General features: G+C 42.0%; 2 protein-coding genes across 6 annotated transcripts in view; both read left to right on the top strand.

Annotated features, from left to right (window-relative positions):
* LOC307035161 (uncharacterized protein) overlaps nt 1-5,673 on the top strand; it is a 29,184-nt gene extending 23,511 nt beyond the window's left edge. For 3 of the 5 annotated variants that reach the window (XM_079674216.1, XM_079674215.1, XM_079674217.1), the window contains 5 exons: nt 3,036-3,266; nt 3,610-3,833; nt 4,392-4,539; nt 5,082-5,136; nt 5,235-5,673. In XM_079674216.1, coding sequence (XP_079530342.1) covers nt 3,036-3,266; nt 3,610-3,833; nt 4,392-4,539; nt 5,082-5,136; nt 5,235-5,298 — 722 coding nt within the window. In that variant the 3' untranslated portion in view covers nt 5,299-5,673. The other 2 variants (XR_013807033.1, XM_079674218.1) reach the window with 2 other exon arrangements.
* clcn6 (chloride channel 6) overlaps nt 1-19,690 on the top strand; it is a 91,210-nt gene that overhangs the window by 49,092 nt on the left and 22,428 nt on the right. The gene's annotated exons all lie outside the window — the stretch shown is intronic.

Genomic DNA, 19,690 nt, shown 5'->3' with positions numbered 1-19,690 from the left:
CTTTGAAAATCTGTCTGTAATAGAGAACACACATTTAGGTACATTATGAAGCAGGCCTTAATAAAGTAATAAGAACTGAGAACATGACAAAGAATAAGATGCACACAATTACAACAGTCACGTTGCCCATAAACTACAAGCCTTCGCTTTCACAATTACAATATTATCCCTGAATTCATATGATAAAGACTAAAACAGTACTTAATTTAAATAAATAAACAACTTGAAATGTTAATCTTTGATTGATGAGGCATATTCAATCTAATAAATTCATGGGATGCATGTAATAATAACAGGGAAAGGTTAGTGTGCATCCACATAAAGCATTTTTGTGTCTACGTGCATGCCAAATATATCAATGAAAAAACTATTATTTGTTTTAACCAAACTTAAAAGAAATTGTACAATGGTTGTAATTGTTGATTATTTGCTTGCAGTTATTTTCCATAGACTATTCAGTGGAGTATTATTGTTTTTTTAGTAATAACTTGACTACCTCTGAAAGCAGAAGTTTAGGAAAAAATATTGTTCATGTATAAATATTATTGATTTTATTATAATATAAATATCTAACAATTACAACCATTGCACATCTTATTTATTATTGTGGGTGAACAGTAACCTTTCCCTGTTTTATAATTACATACATCCCATTAATTTATTAGATTAAATAACAATAATCTCATCAATCAAAGATCAACATTTTTAAGTGCCTTGAGCACCGACTGTTCCCGCTGCTAGAAACGGCTGATATTAAGACACTTCAGTGCGCAAGTCACAGAACGAAATGCATTGTGGGACATGTAGTTTATGGGCACCATAGTTCAATAAAATAAACTAAATATATTCCTTTCTTTTCTATAAAATATTTTCTAAAAAGCAGAAATACAAATGTGTCTCCATTTCAAGAGTGGAATATATAATTTGTACACAATATAAATGCTATTTCTGAACACAGTTAGCATTTTACTCGTTCAATGGCGCGAGGCACCCCCTCTGTATCTGGGCAGGTTTAGCGTGAGCTGAACCAGAAAAACGTTGCAAGGATAGAATCACTTGAACACTTGCTCGGCCTTAACAAAAAACAATCTTCAAGTCCCCTATACTTATCCACAAATGACATCCATTTCAAAGCCATGGCGGGGGCTAACAAGCTACAATTCTTAGCCGAACAGAGAGCCGGGACACGGCTAATTACTGGCAGGAACACACACAACCTCACCAAAACACGTTAATTTAGCTTAAATAATTAGCCGAACAGAGCCGGGACACGGCTAATTACTGGAACGAACAAATAAAACCTCTCTAAATTAAGCTACAAATATAGGCAGTTACCATTTAAACCTTTTAAAAATTCATAAGCGTCATACATAAGAGTAAGAATACTTGAAACTTATTTATTTAATAAAAGTTTAGATAATCATAATCCTGTAAAATTAGTTTGGTTAACCGACATTTTCATAACACTGCCCTGAAATTAAATCTCTTTTATAAACATTCAAACACCAGTTAGGTGTGGATTTAACTCCATTTAGCTACTTTTCATTTTACCTGAAACCATTACGCAACCACTCACCTGACTTTGCCTGTTCGTCAGTGGTTCATCAGCCGAAATCACTGTCATATCGCTTCACAAAAACGTATTCATCCGCCGCTTAGCTTTTCGTAGTCATCAATCTGTCCGGTGGAAGTTCTTCTTTTGATAATGGCGAATCAAACTCTGTGGTTCACTTGCTGTATATCGTAAAAAAAAAAAAAAACTCATGTCCCTGTTAAATGCATTCAATTAATGAAAACAACTATGAGACCGGGACTATTTTCACCGGGCAGGAATATATCAACACTACTGCCATGTTAAGAGGCCATGGAAAGTTTCAGAACATTATTACACATCACAACTCACTGTTCAGTCAAATTGACTTCATAGAATGTAGAGGTCATTGAACTGGCTTACAGAGCTGAGTTGAAATAATAACAACTTATGAAATTAAGTAGAAATTGCATAAATTGATCTGTTAAGTGAAAGTAACTTAAAGACAAAAGTTTCAATAACTTAATGATCAAATCCTATTTTACAGCGGCTCCATAATATAACTGGCAAAAATGTAAGAATTTCATGCATCGGCCTACAGTGGGAAAATTGTTTAATTTGTTGGAATAGAATATAAATATCAAATATCACTACTTTTCTTCTAAATGAAATGCTGACATTACAAAATGCATGGTTTAATGTAATGTAAACATTTACATTAATATTATGAATATTTAATATATAAAGACTATATTTTCAAATGCTCTTCAAAGCAGTTTCTGTCAACTACGAAAGGCAACATCATTTCTGTATTTGTGAATGAAGCGCCATCTCCTGGTTAAAACCTGAAATTGAAAATCTGGCAACGCCCTCTTGGAAAATAGTGGGAGGGCTTAACATTCCTCTATACTGGTTTTAGGCAGGTTGTAGGCAGGAAGCTGTAAGCTGGAGTCTGAAATGAAGTGCTACATCTGTATATGTCCTACATCTCAATGAATAGCCGACCCTCTCACTTTAATCATTGTTTTCCTCATACCTGTTTGTTGGCTTAATACCAGTAATGTGTCACCACATTTCCATTAGTGATTACATAACTGATGATCACTATCTGACTTATATTGCGAGAGTGTTTGTTGTCCTGATGAACCCTACAAGCTGTGCTACAGAACAGCTAGTGACTGACCTTTTCATTGTTAGGCTACTTTGTTGATTGATTTGTTCATATCCTCACATCAAGATTTTTATGGTAGAGATTGTCTCAGCCAGTCAATATCAGTATTCACACATGGCCTTTCATTGCACTTTGAAAATGTGTTTACTGACCAACTGTCCAGTAATTCACATTTATTTATTGGCAAAGCCAATTTTTTTACCCCGATCTGTTGCATGGTGGGTGTTTATTTGTACTGGGCTGGTATTGTATCTACTCTTAAGTATTTTATGTGATGTATCATAATCTCTCTCATATCTCTTAATGAGTCGTCATGTCCATTTTATGCCACAGGAAACAGTCTTCCGTCAACTGCTCAAGCGACTGCAGAATGTCAAATCAACCCAGAATGTGATGAGCCGATCAATGCTGAGCCCAGCCCAACTCTTTCCTTCAAGAAACGTAGACTACTCTTCAAAGCAACAGTACAATACACTGACTATGATGCTGATACGAGCGCATCAACTGAGATCACTGATCTCTCAGAGAACACGCCCACAGACCTCGATAGTGATGACGGCACAGGTAAATTGGGAAGTTATGTACTAATGTTTATTAAACCCAACTGTAATTGTGTGCTTCAGCAGCACACTTTACCCTCTTACCCCTTATTATTCCACGTCTTCCGCCTACATTTTGTCCTCTTACTCCTTTCACACCGTTTAAGCTATCGACATTGTTCAAACTTTAAAATGTTCTGTGTTTTGCTGTAGTGTGCTTCTGTACAGATTTTTTAAATTATTTTCTTTTTTTTATCCCCATACAAATAATTTTGCTGTCTGAACAAATACAGATACAAATACGAGTACAAACGGTGGTCTCTGCACATATCTAATCTTTGCTTTGGTGTGACTCATCTCTTTTGAAGTTGATTCAGTGCAATGCCATGACTCCAGAAAAATGCAAGCCAGACACTACAAAACCCTTCAGGAGTTGTGGAAGAAAACTAGACCGAACCAACAGGACGTGGGTCATCTCTTGGATCTTGAGTTTGAGTCAAGGAGAGCCTTTATAGACTCATGTTCACTCAAAGAAGAGGATAGGACCGAGACGGTCATTGAAGCATATCCCTGCTTCAGAGAGCACAAGCATGTGAGTGACTTAACTCTTACCATCCCTTGATAATTGTTGTCAATCAGCTTGTCAATGTAATTGAACACAAAGTTTAAGGGATAGTAACCCCATTTAAAAAGAGGATTTTATTATTTTGTATTATTCTTGCGTAATATCTTCATCATCCATTCTAGAGAAAGGTACAATAGGAATTGACTTGCTCAAATGTGCAAAATTACTAACACTGCAGTAGGGGTTCGCAACTGTTGTTGATCAATGGCTGCTCAGATTTTGAGCTATTATGAGAATTCCAAGAGTATAGAGGCATGGGACATTACATCTATGCCTAGTGATAGTCATGCTCGTGCTCAATTGTTTGTCCTAAAGCCTTGGATACACTGCACAACTTTTAAAATCTTAACAGATTATGAAAAGACAGGCCATATTACACTAACTGACTGAATTTTGTAGATTTTATTGATTTTATTGTTTACATGTTTCTGATGAACATTGCTAGTGTAAATGTTAAGCAGAATGGGAGTCTGAAATTCTTTGCTGTTTTCTCTGTATCGAAGTTCTATTGATTTTTACACTCAGGTTTTGGACGAGATGGGCCGAATTCTAGAGGAAGGCAACAAGAACTTCAATGACCAGATCAAAGCCAGATGGGAAAGCTTTTGCGAAAATGCGCTGTTCTTTGGAGGGTGGAACAAGTCGTTGAAGCCACCAATGGGTCTGGATAAATGTAAGCATAATGTATAGATAACACTGATAGGTTGGGGGTGACCATTTAATGGCCGCATGGGATGTGATTGTATTAGCTTATTTTCATTATTTTGATAGGACAGGATCTCCTTTTTGATGACTGAATTATGGCAAAATGGTAGTTATAAGGTAGTAGTGGTCACGAGAGGGTTTAAACACTACTACCTTATGTCATGTATACAGGTGACCCTTATTGTTTTGCTTTCCCTTGTGTAACTGACAAGTGCTTTTTATGTCCCCTGCAGTGAAAGTGTCAGGGATATTATAAATTCACCCCGACCGCTGCCCCCCCACTATCAAGCCAAACTTTCAGTTTGCTGATACAATAACTGCAATCGTTTTTATTTCACTCTTTCATTTTGCTGTGCACATTCAATATCCCTAGGAGAACCGTTGGATTTTGGTGATCCCACGCTCTCTGTCTTAGCGCAACATTCAGGCCAATTTTGAAAAAAAGGGTTTTTCAGCTGGACAAGCGATTGCTTTCATGAAGGCACTTCCCTCAATGTTTCCTTCCCCAAGTGCCCCACCCAAAAAGCTTGGGTCAGCAAGTGAGGCGCTGTTCCATGTTCTTGAGGTGAGTCTGACTCAGTATCAGTTAAACTGAAATAAAACTTGATATGCCCTGATGTTTAATTTTTTTTCTACTTTTTGTCTCTACTTTGTTGGTCTCAGCCATCTGAGGACCCCAATACGTTTCTCCAAAAACGGCCCATCACCAGTCCAGTCATCTTGGTAGACTCTACTAACCTACTCCTGGCTGTTGGCAAAATCCCACTGATGACCCTACCTAGGGAAATGATGCACGAGGCTCCGCTCATCCTGATGGGGTGTTTTTACACCTTCCACCTCACCTACCCCAAATGTGTTGCTACTCTCCTATCCGTCATCCAGACTGAGGTACTGAAGGACAGTATTCACGAGCGTGACCTTACCCATTCATAACAAAAAAGCAATAGCTGAATGGGCAGAATTCACAAAAAAGTAGAGAACTTGAATTCTGTGTCCAATGTTTGTCAGTTCTATGAGGATGTATGTTGAAGAGCTTTGTTCATTTGAAAAATTATCCTGTTTGTTATGGACTGACTTAATAAAAACGTGTTTTTTGAAAGAATTGTCATGTTTACTTATTTTAAGAGCATGTTTTCTAATTTAGCTCCCTAAAAACAAGAATTTCATTACATGTTATTGCTTTTATCCAAAGCGACTTCCATACTCAATACTGTGGGCAATCCCCAAAGGAGCAATTTGGGGTGAAGTGTCTCAGGGACACCACGACATGCTGACTGCAGTGGGTTTTGAACCTGTGACCCCCTTATCCTAACACCAACGCGCTATCCACTGCGCCACACGCCTCCCTAAATTCATAAATCTCATTTTAAGTAATTTGATGCTAAAAAGTACCCTAGTTTTGAGTGATAATAGGCTTCTTTTGCATTAAATAGGCTTAACTAGATTGCTTGAAATTAGTCTTTTTAATCTTATTTCAAGATTTGATGTGCTATAATGACAGCCTGACTTGTTTTAAGACATCTTATCAAGTGAAATGTGCTTACTGCACTGGCAGCCAAATGTGCTTGTTTTAAGTGCAAGCATGCTTATATCTAGAACGTTTGGCCTTAAATTTGACAGGGCGTTTTCGCAGTGTAGTCCATGCATTTGTTACTTCAAGGCTGGATTATTGTAACTCCTTATTATCAGGGTGTACCAAGAAGTCAGTCAAGTCGCTTCAGCTGATTCAAAATGCTGCAGCACGTATACTAACCAGAGTTAGGAAAAGGGACCACATTACTCCTGTTCTGGCTGCCTTACACTGGCTCCCTATAGAACACAGGATAGAATTTAAAATTCTTCTTCTCGCCTACAAAGCCCTTAATGGGCAGGCACCATCTTACCTTAAAGAACTCATTATACCCTACTGTCCTACTAGGGCCTTGTTCCAAGAATTCAGGGTTGTTGGTTGTTCATAGAGTCTCTAAAAGTACAATGGGAGCCAGAGCCTTTTCTTATCAAGCTCCACTTTTGTGGAATCAGCTTCCAGTTTGTGTTCGGGCGGCAGACACCCTATCCGTTTTTAAGAGTGCGCTTAAGACCTTCCTTTTTGATAAAGCTTATAGTTAGGCCTGATTAGATTCAGCCCCTAGTTTTGCTGATATAGGCTTAGTTTGTCGGGGGACATCTTACTTCTTCCTTCTCTCTGTCTATACCTGTGTACTCTCATGTTCCGATTAACCCAGCTTCCCCAAATGTCTTTCTTTTTGGTGTCTATATACGCCGGGATCCGGAGTCATGGATGATCCTGCGGTCCTGTGTCATGGATCGCGAGTCCTGGATCTTGAGTCGTGGCTATGGTCCTGGATCATAAGTCCTGGATGGATATCCTCGTGGATTCATCTTCCTATTATACACACATGCATTTCCAAACATTTGGACTACCTATGTTGCAAATGTATTATCTTTTCAATTTACACACGGCATCTATTGCACGTCTGTCCGTCCTGGGAGAGGGATCCCTCCTCTGTTGCTCTCCCTGAGGTTTCTCCCATTTTCCCCTTTAAACTGTGGGTTTTCTCCGGAAGTTTTTCCTTGTAAGATGTGAGGGTCTAAGGACAGAGGGTGTCGTATTGTCATACTGATATTCTGTACAAACTGTGAAGTCCACTGAGACAAATGTAACATTTGTGATATTGGGCTATATAAATAAAGATTGATTGATAGATTGATTGATTTGCCCCTTTTTAGAAGTACCAAATATAATATCAGCCGTTTGTGATTTGGTCATAAGAAATGATTGAATAGTATCATAATGTCATAGTTGAGAAAAGATGAGGCAGAGGCAATGTAATGAGGGAAGGGAAAGCCAATACAGTTTGTGCTGCAGAGGGCACTCCGACACCAAACACAGAGCCAAGTATGCTAACTTATGGTGCTTTTCCACTGCAGGACCTAGCACGGCTTAGTACGGTATAGTTAGGCCTTGGTAGGCCAGGCTCACTTTATGCTGCGTTTCAATTATAGTTTAGTAACTGGGGTAGTTTCTATAGTAACGCAGTGTAGGCGGGGCGATCGGTTGTTGGGGGGCAGAGCGAAGCTGCATAAAACTGCTGTGACGTCATCCGTAATGCGAACCACAAAACCAAAACATCAGCCGTTAACTGTTAGCACTCAGAGCTCACAGCGCTTCATATCTGTTCAGAAACTAGACAAAAATTAAACAAGTACAAACCACAGACTGTCTGTGTCATGGGGAATACAGTCACTGGTTTATTTATGTCTGTAGGCCGTTGTTGTGAGTGTGGACGGAGCATATACAACGTTAGCTTAGCCTGATCGATCCAATCTCCATTCAGAAAAACACGCATTTTAAAAGGATCTTTGCCTGCCCGTCTGTCTGCAGACCGGTATCAGTGTGTTGTTACTTCGGCATAATTTTGAAATGTGTATTATAATTAAATCACGGTAAAATATGTGGAAAAGCGCCCTAAGCAGGGGTGCACATAACTGGTACGCAGGTACGCATGCGCGGCAACAATCTGAAATGCGTACCGTCACTTGTGTCACAAAGCGCATTTGCGTACCGACGTACTTGTGAAGCTTTTCCAGAAGGCGGTTATATCACTTGTCGACAGAGTCGGTCTCCGTGTGCACAGACAGGGCTACTGTTAACGTCGGTCTGTACAACGGAATTGTGCCAAAACTACGCCAATCGGTTGCGGAAGGAGACTCCCCCCCTTCACTGGAGAACTGCGCTAAAACAGCTGATCACAACGTTCACGCACTGTGGTCACGAAGTACTCCACTACCCCCCCCCCCCCCCCGCCCGTTGACGTTCGCAATACAGAGGGCTTCATCCAATAATTTTGAGTGGAGCCAGAAGTTGTAGTACCAAACACTGACTCCAGGTACTCATCTGAGTACCTCACTGAGAAAGTTATGTGCACCCCTGGCCATACACCTCCAAGACTAGCAACAAAGAAGCAGACTGTATTCCCACCAGAGGATGTGAGCCCACGAACAAAATCAGCTGCATGTCGCTCCTGCTCATTCCAAGATGTCCATCATTTCGGTCATTTGTTGTTTTTTCTGTTTGATATGGAACAAAAAATGTCTTGGCTTTTAGAATGTGGAATTCTTATCACCATATTTAGATGATGAATACATTTATGGAGCTTGTAAGGGCAGGATGATAGCCTCAGTGATCACCGTCTCCTCTCACTCTGCTCACCCCCCCCCCTTTTTTCAATAATGTCCTCCCTTTGAAAAAAAATGCAGCCAAGTACCCCCTGAGCAGCGCAAAGACTATTTGTTAGGGACAAAATGCCTATATAAAGAGGTACAGTACAGCGCTGCACCATCAGTGTCTGATTTATTAAAACAACAACCTTGTAACTGAGGAACACTTAAATGCTACATTTCAAATGTTTACAATCCATCAGTAAATTCATTGCAAACCAATTTCAACATCATGCAATAACACTAAGACGACATTAGTTGCATTGAACTGATCTTTTTAATAAGTTGTACTTACAATTTAGTGAGAAATATGGGCTTGTGCTTCACTGAGGACATTTGTCATTCTGACATGAGGCAACTGCAGTTATTACACTTTGGGTTTTGAAATATGTGTAACTTTATTAACACAAAACCCACACTGCTCAAACTTAGTTACTTTTCCTAAAATTGGTATATTTATTTATTTATTTTTGGGGCGTGGGAAATGAAGAGAAAAAAATATATGACCATTTTATGAGCATGGGATTTTGACCCCTCATATAAACATAGGCCTATGCATAATGCTGAGCTATACTTTGCGGCCACACGCCGTTGCTAAGCAACTCTTATTGTTTAGGTAATTTGATAAGCAGGCAGTCATATCATTAACTATAACTAGCTAGATCTGATAGATTTGGACATAAACGCGAGTGAAGTATAACCGGACGCGAGAGAGAGATCAGAGATCAGATCAGCTGCTGCTGACGGAGAACACGCAGCTCTGCATGATCACAGCTCCCCCGCTGTGACGGACCGTTGAGCGGAGCAAAATACACAAGAGTTAGACCTAACACACTTATCTAGTTTATCTACTCTGGAACTAGCTTAACTAGTTGTAAATATGTTTATTCTATAGGCCTACTGTCGGGTCACTTGTTACAGGTTCAGCGAGCTGCACAAGACTGATGGGCTGTTAGGAGAGGGAGAGGAAAAGAGAGCACCCCATTTACTTTTCCCATTTTATTATCCAGAATTACTGTAAACTTTTGAATAAAGTAGTTAATCTACTAAGTAGTTTGTTTAAATGAATTAATTATGTTTATATTATGTTTTTCATTAACATAAAATATATATATATATACACATATATATATATACACATGGGACTTTTATAGCGCTTTTCATGAAACTCAAAGACGCTTTGACAGAATTAAGAAAAGACAACAAAAAAAAGACAAAGAAATACAAAAAGAGATAAACAAAACAGAAAATAGGGGGGGAGGGGGTGGTCAGTGGTTGAATGCAGTGTTGAACAGGTGGGTTTTGAGTGATGTTTTGAATGCTGTGAGGGAGGAAGAATCTCTGATGGATTGGGGTAGTGAGTTCCAGAGGCTGGGTGCAGCAACGGAGCAGGCTCTGTCGCCCCAAGACTTGAGGTTGGTCCGGGTGGGGAGGGACAGGAGGTTGGCAGTGGCAGAACGGAGGGAGCAAGTGGTAGTGTGTCTGTGGAGGAGGTCAGTCAGGTAGGATGGGGCCATGTGTTGTGGAGGGCTTTGTATGTCATCAGGAGGATCTTGTACCGAATTCTCTGGGGGATGGGGAGCCAATGGAGCTTGATGAGGACGGGTGTAATGTGTTCACGGATTCGGGTGTGGGTGAGTAGACGGGCGGCGGAGTTCTGGATATATTGAAGTTTGTTGAGGATTTTTGCAGGTGAACCATAGAGGAGGCTGTTGCAATAGTCCAGACGGGAGGTGATGAAGGCGTGGATGAGGGTTTCGGCAGCAGTGGGAGAGGGATGGACGTAGACGGGCGATGTTTTTGAGGTGGAAGAAGGCTGTCTTTGTGATCTATTTGATGTATCTGTTGTAGGAGAGGGTTTGGTCAAATATGATGTCTAGGTTCCGGATGTGAGGGGAGGTTTGAACTGGGAAGCCGTCTATGTTGAGGGTGAAGTTATGGATAGGTGTGGTGAGCTTTTTTGTCGAATGATTATTATTTCAGATTTATCGCAGTTGAGTTTCAGGAAGTCAAGTTGGAGCCAGGATTTTATTTTAGTGATGCAGTTTGTCAGGATGGAGTGGGTAGCAGTGGAGATGGACTTGGTGGAGATGAGAAGCTGGATGTCGTCGGCAAAGCAGTGGAATTGAGGTCCATGACGGCGGATTATGTGACCAAGGCGAAGCAGGTAGAGGATGAAGAGGAGGGGGCCGAGAACTGAGCCTTGAGGGACACCTTGGGGGAGAGGAGCAGTGGGGGATTTGCAGTTATTGATGTAGATGAACTGGTTTCTGTCAGAGAGGTATGAAGTGAACCAAGAGAGGGCAGTGCCGGTGATGTTGAAGGTGGTTTCAAGACGGGTGAGGAGGATGGAGTGATTGATGGTGTCGAAGGCAGCGCTGAGGTCAAGGAGGATGAAAATAAATCTCACGTACCCCCTGCAGTACCCCAACGTACCCCTAGGGGTCCGCGTACCCCCATTTGAGAACCACTGCACTAGACGTCACTTAACTGAAAATACACAAGAAATGTTTGCCCAGATTTTTACTCCCTCACTTGCCCATGCTAACTTCTCAGTAAATGAGCTAGTTGATCATTTTAATTCTAAAATAACAAATGTCATGGATACCACCGCTCCCATTAAAATAAAGGAAGTATCTAGCAAGAAAATATCTCCATGGAGAAAAGCCATGACTGTGAGAACAGCAAAAACTGACAAAATCATGCAAATTAGACAGGCAGTCAGTGCCTCTGCATCAGGTACAGCAAATGTACTGTCCCTGTGTTCACCTAAACCCAATTCAGACACCATGTGACAATTCCGTCTGATAAATGCTAAAGACCTGGAAGACATTATCCAACATCTGAAATCCTCCTCCTGTAGCCTCGACATCATCCCGACAGGATATTTCAAAACTGTTTGTCATTGCTTGGCCTCAGATATACTACACATAGTAAACAAGTCTCTTCACTCTGGTGTATTTCCACAGGCCCTGAAAACTGCAACAATTAAACCGCTCCTAAAAAAGCATAACCTAGACGCAACCATAATGAATAACTACAGGCCAATATCAAACCTTCCCTTTTTAAGCAAATTGATTGAAAAAGCAGTTTTTCAACAGTTGAGTAATTTCATGTTTTTAACTGACGGTTTTGATGTGTTTCAGTCGGGCTTTCGACCTAACCACAGCACTGAGACTTCACTTGTTAAGGTCTTAAATGACATCCATTCGAACACAGACAGTGGCAGAATATCAGTGTTAGTATTATTAGATCTCAGCGCTGCCTTTGATACTGTTGACCACAACATATTGCTAGACCGTCTTGAAAACTGGGTGGGAGTTTCAGCAACAGCTCTAAACTGGTTTAGCTCCTACTTGAAGTGTTATGAACCGAGACACAGGACGCAGGACCCAAAAGCAGGACTCGAAGATAGTTGTCCAAAAATAGAATGTTCTTTAATAACAAAAACTAAATCGTACTTTCAAAAAATAGAAAGCAGTTAAATAGCCAAAGCTAAATTGTACAGCAACACAAAAACTCACTTGGCAAAAGGTCTAAATCTCAAGGTAGGTATCAGGAGTCAAAAAGGCCCAGGTTCTCACGACATGAAACATAACGAACTGACAAAGGAACAAAGAAACACCAGGGCTATATATAGGTGAGGGGGATGGGCACAGGTGAAAACTATCAGGGCAGGGCCAAGCAATCTCAAGGGTGGGAAACACACAAAGGCAGTAAATGTGGGATCTGGAATGAGAGGAGAGATTACTTTCAAAATAAAAACAGGAAGTGACAAGATCCAAACACAAAACTAGAGTAAAAACATAACTAAACCTAACATATCTGTCGAGTCACAACATTACCCCCCCCCCCTCTAGGGATGTCTCCTGACGGCCCAGGCATATTAGGATGTTGCCTGTAGAAATCCCTGATCAACTCCTGATCCACAACGTGGCAAGAAGGGATCCACATCCTATCCTCTGCTCCATAGCCTTTCCAGTCAACGAGGAACTGCCTGCCACGTCCCCTTCTCCGGACGGCCAGCAGTTTCTTGACCGTATAAACAAGGCCACCATCAAAAACTCTGGGGGGTGGCGGAGTTTTGGTTGCGGGCACCAAACTGCTTTCCTTGACAGGCTTGATCTTCCCAACGTGGAATGTAGGGTGGACCCGCAGGGACCTGGGGAGTCGCAGGCGCACAGACACAGGGTTCACAATCTTCGTTATTGGAAAGGGACCAACAAACCTGGGGGCTCATTTTCTTGAAGCGACATGGAGGGGTAGCTCTTTCGTGGACAACCAAACCTTCTGCCCAGGCTGGTACACTGGAGCTGGCCGGCGGTGTCGGTCACCCACCCTTTTCATTGACGAAGAACTCCTTAGAATGGTTCGAAGGGCAGCCGCTCAGATGCGGTGGCAACGTCTGACCAGGGCATGTGCAGAAGGGACCAAGACCTTCTTTTCAGTCTCAGCAAACACGGGAAATTGGTAGCCAAAGACGCACTGGAAGGGAGTCAGACCTGTGGCAGAGGTAGGAAGAGAATTGTGGGCGTATTCCACCCAGGTTAGATGCTTGCTCCACAATGAGGGATTCTGAGCCACCAAGCACCTCAGACATGTCTCCAACACTTGATTTAATCTCTCCGTTTGTCCGTTGGACTGGGGGTGATACCCAGAGGAGAGACTAACGGTGGCTCCAATGAGACTGCAGAACTCCTTCCAGAACTTGGAAACAAACTGTGGGCCCCGGTCTGACACAATATCCCTGGGAAATCCATGTATCCGGAACACATTGATCCTCATAATTTCTGCCGTTTCCTTGGCCGAGGGTAGCTTGGTCAAAGGAATAAAATGAGTCATTTTAGAAAAACGATCTACCACTGTTAGCACAGTGGTATTACCTTGAGACATCGGGAGTCCAGTAACAAAGTCCATGGATATGTCAGACAAGGACCGTTGAGGAATGGGCAACGGCTGCAGCATCCCCGTCTGAGACCTGGAAGAAGTTTTGCTGCGAGCACAAGCATTCACATATTCACCAACATCTTTAGCCATGGACGGCCACCAGAACGCTGCTTAATTGCGAACATGGTTCCTCTAACCCCAGGATGACAAGTGAGCAAGGATGTGTGAGCCCAGTGAATGATCTTGGAGTGCAAGGGCAAAGTAACAAACAGCCTATTAGGCGGACACTCACTAGGTGCTGGGCTCTCAACATTTGCTTGCTGCACCTCTTTTTCTATCTGCCAAGTTACCGCTCCTACCACACGGTTCAGTGGTAGGATGGGTTCTGGTTTCTTGGCAACAGGCTCAGGGTCAAACAGACGGGATAAGGCATCTGGCTTGGGGTTCTGGGAGCCAGGTCTAAATGACAAGGTAAAATTAAAACGACTGAAAAAAAGCGTCCATCTAGCCTGACGTGAATTCAGTCTCTTAGCCTTTTTTATGTATTCAAGGTTTTTGTGGTCTGTCCATACCAGGAACGGCTGAGCGGCCCCCTCTAGCCAATGTCTCCACTCCTCCAAGGCTTGTTTCACTGCCATTAGTTCACGATTGCCCACGTCGTAGTTCCTTTCCGCTGGGGACAACTTACGGGAGAGATAAGTGCAGGGATGGAGCTTATCATCCTTTGCATCCCGCTGAGAGAGAACTGCCCCCACACCGAGGTTAGAGGCATCCACCTCTACCACGAACTGTCAAAGTGGATCTGGGATGGTGAGGATGGGAGCAGAGGTGAACATCTCCTTTAGGCCTTGAAAAGCGTTAGCAGCGTTGGAGTTCCATTCAGAAGGGACATGAGGAGAGGTAAGTACATGTAGCGGGGAAGCAATAGAACTGAAATTCCTGATGAAACGTTTATAAAAATGTGCAAACCCCAGGAACTGCTGTAGTTTTTTCCTGTTGACAGGAACTGGCCACTCGGCCACGGCACTGACCTTGGCAGGGTCCATCTTTATTTGACCGGGGGCAATGATGAAACCCAGGAACTATGTGGTTTGGACATGGAACTCGCACTTCTCTGCTTTGACATAAAGTTGGTTCTATAGCGGGCGGTCGAGGATTTGACGGACATGCTGCTGGTGGGTGATGTTGTCAGGAGAAAAAATCAAAATGTCATCAAGCTATACAAACACAAACTTATTCTGGAAGTCCCCCAACACCTCATTTATGAGGGCCTGAAACACTGCCGGTGCGTTTGTCAAGCCAAAAGGCATCACTAGGTTCTCATAGTGTCCAATTGGTGTGTTAAATCCAGTCTTCCATTCGTCCCCCTCCCTGATTCTCACCAAATGATAAGCATTCCTTAAATCCAGTTTGGTGAAAATGTTGGCGTCTTGCAAAAGTTCAAAGGCGGAGGAGATGAGTGGGAGAGGGTACCTGTTTTTGATGGTGATTGCGTTTAGAGGGCTGTAGTCTATACAGGGCCGGAGTGATCCATCCTTTTTGTCGACGAAAAAGAAGCCCGCTCCCGCCGGTGACGAGGAAGGGCGAATGAGTCCGGTCTGCAAGGAGGTCTCAATATAATTGTTCAAGGCCTCCCTTTCAGGTCCGGAAAGAGAGTATGGGGGAGCCAGTTACCAAGTTTATAGCACAGTCATTAGGCCTATGTGGTGGCAGGGCAGTGGCTCAGGCTTTACTAAAAACTTCCTTCAGGTCCCAATAGCAACTGGGCACCTTGGACTTGTCAGGGAAATCTTGCTCCTGTACTTGGATAGCCTCAGTCATTTCTGTACATGCAATCTGGACAACATCTTGGGTCTCAATCCTTCTAGCATGGGGAGTGTTGTCACCAGTCTTATTGTCTCTAAAACATAAATGTTTGCAGTCCTCTCCCCATCCCTTAACTCTCCCAGATCTCCAGTCTATGTGTGGGTTGTGCTTTACTAACCATGGGTAACCAAGAATAAGTGGATGCTGAGCAGAGTCAAATAAATGGAAAGTCATGTGTTCAGTATGTGTTGCATTTACGGTTGTTTCAATGGGCATAGTACAATGGGTAACGGTAGACAATAACCGACCATCCAGACCAGAGGCCTTTAACGGTTGCTTCAAAGGAATTACCACACAGTTCCACTTGGCCAACCCCCAATCCATTAAACTTTCATCTGCACCAGAGTCTATGAGAACCCCCTAGGGACACTAGGGAGCACTCTTCTTTCAGGAGGAGTATCGGCAGGAGGTCTCCAGGCAGGACGATGGCTTGGTGTGTCCCCTTGGTGTCGAGACAGACGTGCCACATTCTTGAACCTTTGTTTTTGTCTTTTGGCCAGTCTATTGTCTATTGGAACTGCCAGTGCAATGACAGAATCCAAGTCTTCTGGGAGGTCAAAAGGTATTAACTGGTCTTTAATTGAATCCGAAAGACCAGACAAAAAGGTGTCGAGCAGTGCTAAAGAATTCCAGCCACTATCTGCTGCAAGGGTCCTGAACTCAATGGCATAATCCGATACTCTGCGCTGGCTCTGCTTAATCTGCATCAGTGCTCTGGCTGCCTCTCTTCCAGGAGTCGTGCGATTAAACACCTTGGTGAGAGTGTCTGTAAATACATCCAGAGAATTACAGGCAGGTGAATCTCTCGTCCATTCGGACGTAGCCCAGGCCGCTGCTCTCCCCGTTAAGTGGCTCACCATGAAGGCCACTTTAGAGTGATCAGTGGGGAATGCAGCAGAGTTATATTTATAATGGAGATCACAATGAACAATGAAAGGGCGACAGTCACCGGAATCTCCGGAGAATCGCTCTGGAGATGCCAGGCGAGGTGGTGGAGCATGGAGTGGCACATGGTCAGCTGGAGCAGTTGGTGTGTAAGCAACAGCAGGAGACTGAGGGGATGAACCAGCTTCCAGGTGAGCGAGGACACGGTGCAGCTGTTCGGCAAGGTGATTCACCTGAGTATTGACGGAGGCTTGAACATTTTCCTGACGGCCGGTCAGGTTCCTCACCCCCAGGTTGATGGCGCCCAGCTGCTCCTCATGCTGGTGTGGTCTCGTTCCTTGAGCTCGCAGAGCTATCTTCACTGTCTCTGAATCCGCTGGGTCCATATTTTGGTCAGTTCGTACTGTTATGAACCGAGACACAGGACGCAGGACCCAAAAGCAGGACTCGAAGACAGTTGTCCAAAAATAGAATGTTCTTTAATAACAACAACTAAATCGTACTTTCAAAAAATAGAAAGCAGTTAAATAGCCAAAGCTAAGTTGTACAGCAACACAAAAACTCACTTGGCAAAAGGTCTAAATCTCAAGGTAAGTATCAGGAGTCAAAAAGGCCCAGGTTCTCACGACATGAAACATAACGAACTGACAAAGGAACAAAGAAACACCAGGGCTGTATATAGGTGAGGGGATGGGCACAGGTGAAAACTATCAGGGCAGGGCCAAGCAATCTCAAGGGCGGGAAACACACAAAGGCAGGACATGTGGGATCTGGAATGAGAGGAAAGATTACTTTCAAAATAAAAACAGGAAGTAAAAAGATCCAAACACAAAACTAGAGTAAAAACATAACCAAACCTAACATATCTGTCGAGTCACAACATGAAGGACAGAACAAACTTTGTCTCAATAGGCAATTACAAATCAACCCTGATAAATATGTCATGCGGGGTTCCTCAAGGCTCCATCTTAGGACCTTTGCTTTTTAATATTTATATGCTACCTCTGGCTGAAATTATTAAAAACAGCGATCTAAGCTATCACATCTATGCAGACGACACCCAGATTTATTTTAAAATTACACCGGGAGACTACTCTCGATTAGAACACTGAGCAAGTGCATTGAGCACATCACTAACTGGATGACTCAGAACTTTCTTCAATTGAACAAACAAAAAACTGAGGTCATTGCTTTTGGAGCAAAGAAGGACCGATTAAAAGTAATCACAGAGCTTCAGTCGGCAGACTACAAAGTAACTCATAAACCAATAAATCTGGGTGTAGTGATGGACTCAGACCTGAATTTTAATAGTCACATTACAACAGTTATTAGGTCTGCATATTACCACCTGAAGAATATATCAAGGATTAAAAAACTAATGTTGCAGCAGGATTTAGAAAAACTTGTCCATGCTTTTATCCTCAGTAGACTCGACTACTGCAATAGTGTATTCACAGGGCTCACTAAAAAATATATCAGAAAGCTGCAGCTGATTCAGAACGCTGCTGCTCGAGTACTCACTGACACTAGAAAAAGTGGATCACATCACTCCGGTTCTGAGATCATTACTCTGGCTTCCAGTCTGCCAAAGAATTGATTTTAAAATACTACTGCTAGTTTTTAAATCACTAAATGGCTTAGGACCGAGGTATATAGACGACCTCCTCCATCACTATGAAGCATCCATGAGTCTCAGGTCTTCTGGGTTGGGTCTGCTCTCTGTTCCGAGAATAACCACTAAACATGGAAAAGCAGCTTCTAGTTATTATGCCCCCACAATTTGGAACAAACTGCCTAAATCGTGCACGTCCGCTGAAACACTTCCTATTTTTAAATCCAGATTAAAAACGCACCTATTTGCCGCTGCTTTTAATTGAGCTGCCCATACTCACACTACAGTATGCCTTTTAGTCATGTATTCTGTACCTGCTGTGTTTATTTATTTATTTTATTTCATTATCTTTGCTTTTTATGCCTGTTTTTAAATGCCATTTAATAATGTATTTATACTGTATTTGTTCTTAAATGTCTTTTGCTTTTAATCTGTAAAGCACTTTGAATCGCCACGTGCTGAAAAGTGCTATATAATTTTTTTTTGCCTTGCCTTGTAGTCTGTTACCAATAGTTTTCTTGGGTCTGTGGTCCCAGCTGCCTTGAGATCATTAACAAGTTCCTCCCATGTAGTTCTTGGCTGATCCCTCACCTTTCTCATGATCATCAATACCCCACGGGGTGAGACCTTGTGTGGAGCCCCAGACCAAGGGCGATTTATGCTCATTTTCTTTTTCTTTCATTTCCGAATAATGGCACCAACAGTGGTCTCCTCCTCACCAAGCTGCTCTCTGATGGTCTGGGTCCCAGCCTTGTGGAGGTCTACAGTCTTGGCCCTGAGGTCCTTAGACAGCTCTTTAGTCTTGCCCATGGTGGAGAGGTTGGAATCTGATTGATTGGTTGATTCTGTGGACAGGTGTCTTTTATACAAGTAACAAGTTGAGATTAGGAGTGCTTTCTTAAAAGAAGAGGACTTGTGTAACCGGTCTGTGGGAGCCAGTATTCTTGTTGGTTGCAAGGGGATCAAATAATTATTTCCCACAGTTAAATGCAAATCAATTTATATGTCTTATATAATGTACATTTCTTGATATTCTTTTTAATATTCTCTCTCTTATTAGTAAAATAAACCTACCATTAAAATGATAGACTGTTCATTATATTTTTTGTAAGTGGGTAAAGTTACAAAATTGCCAAGGGATCAAATACTTATTTCCTCCACTGTATGAGTGATGATGAGGGTCTTTTAATCTCATAACTTCATGGGATTTATAATAATACCCACAAATGTAAGTGTGTTTGCATACACACAGTAATTTGTGTCTATATACATGAGTGTATATCGATGCACAACATGATTTGTATCTAAATTCATTCATTTTCTGAAAATAATTGTAGAATCATTGTCCGATTGCAATTATTTTCCCTAGACTTCTGCTTTCAGAGCAAATTATTAATGAGTTATTACTAAAACGAATGATAATCAGGGCAATTATCTAATATGATATAGAGTACATATATTTATATAATAATAATACATGTGATTTATAAAGCGCTTTTCCTGGTGCTAAAAGCGCTTTACAAGCAAGTAAAGAAGACAAATAATATATAATTATATATATAATTAGAATCTTACAGTTACAAACGTCCCTTTTTAAAGGGGAGTAATGTTGATGGGGCCCGGATGAATTGAGTTTGATACCTGAGCT

The sequence above is a fragment of the Notothenia rossii genome, assembly GCF_949606895.1.
Source record: "Notothenia rossii genome assembly, chromosome: 4".
NCBI lineage: Eukaryota > Metazoa > Chordata > Actinopteri > Perciformes > Nototheniidae > Notothenia > Notothenia rossii.
Note: the sequence above shows the minus strand (reverse complement) of the source record. Positions and strands in the feature narration are given on the sequence as shown.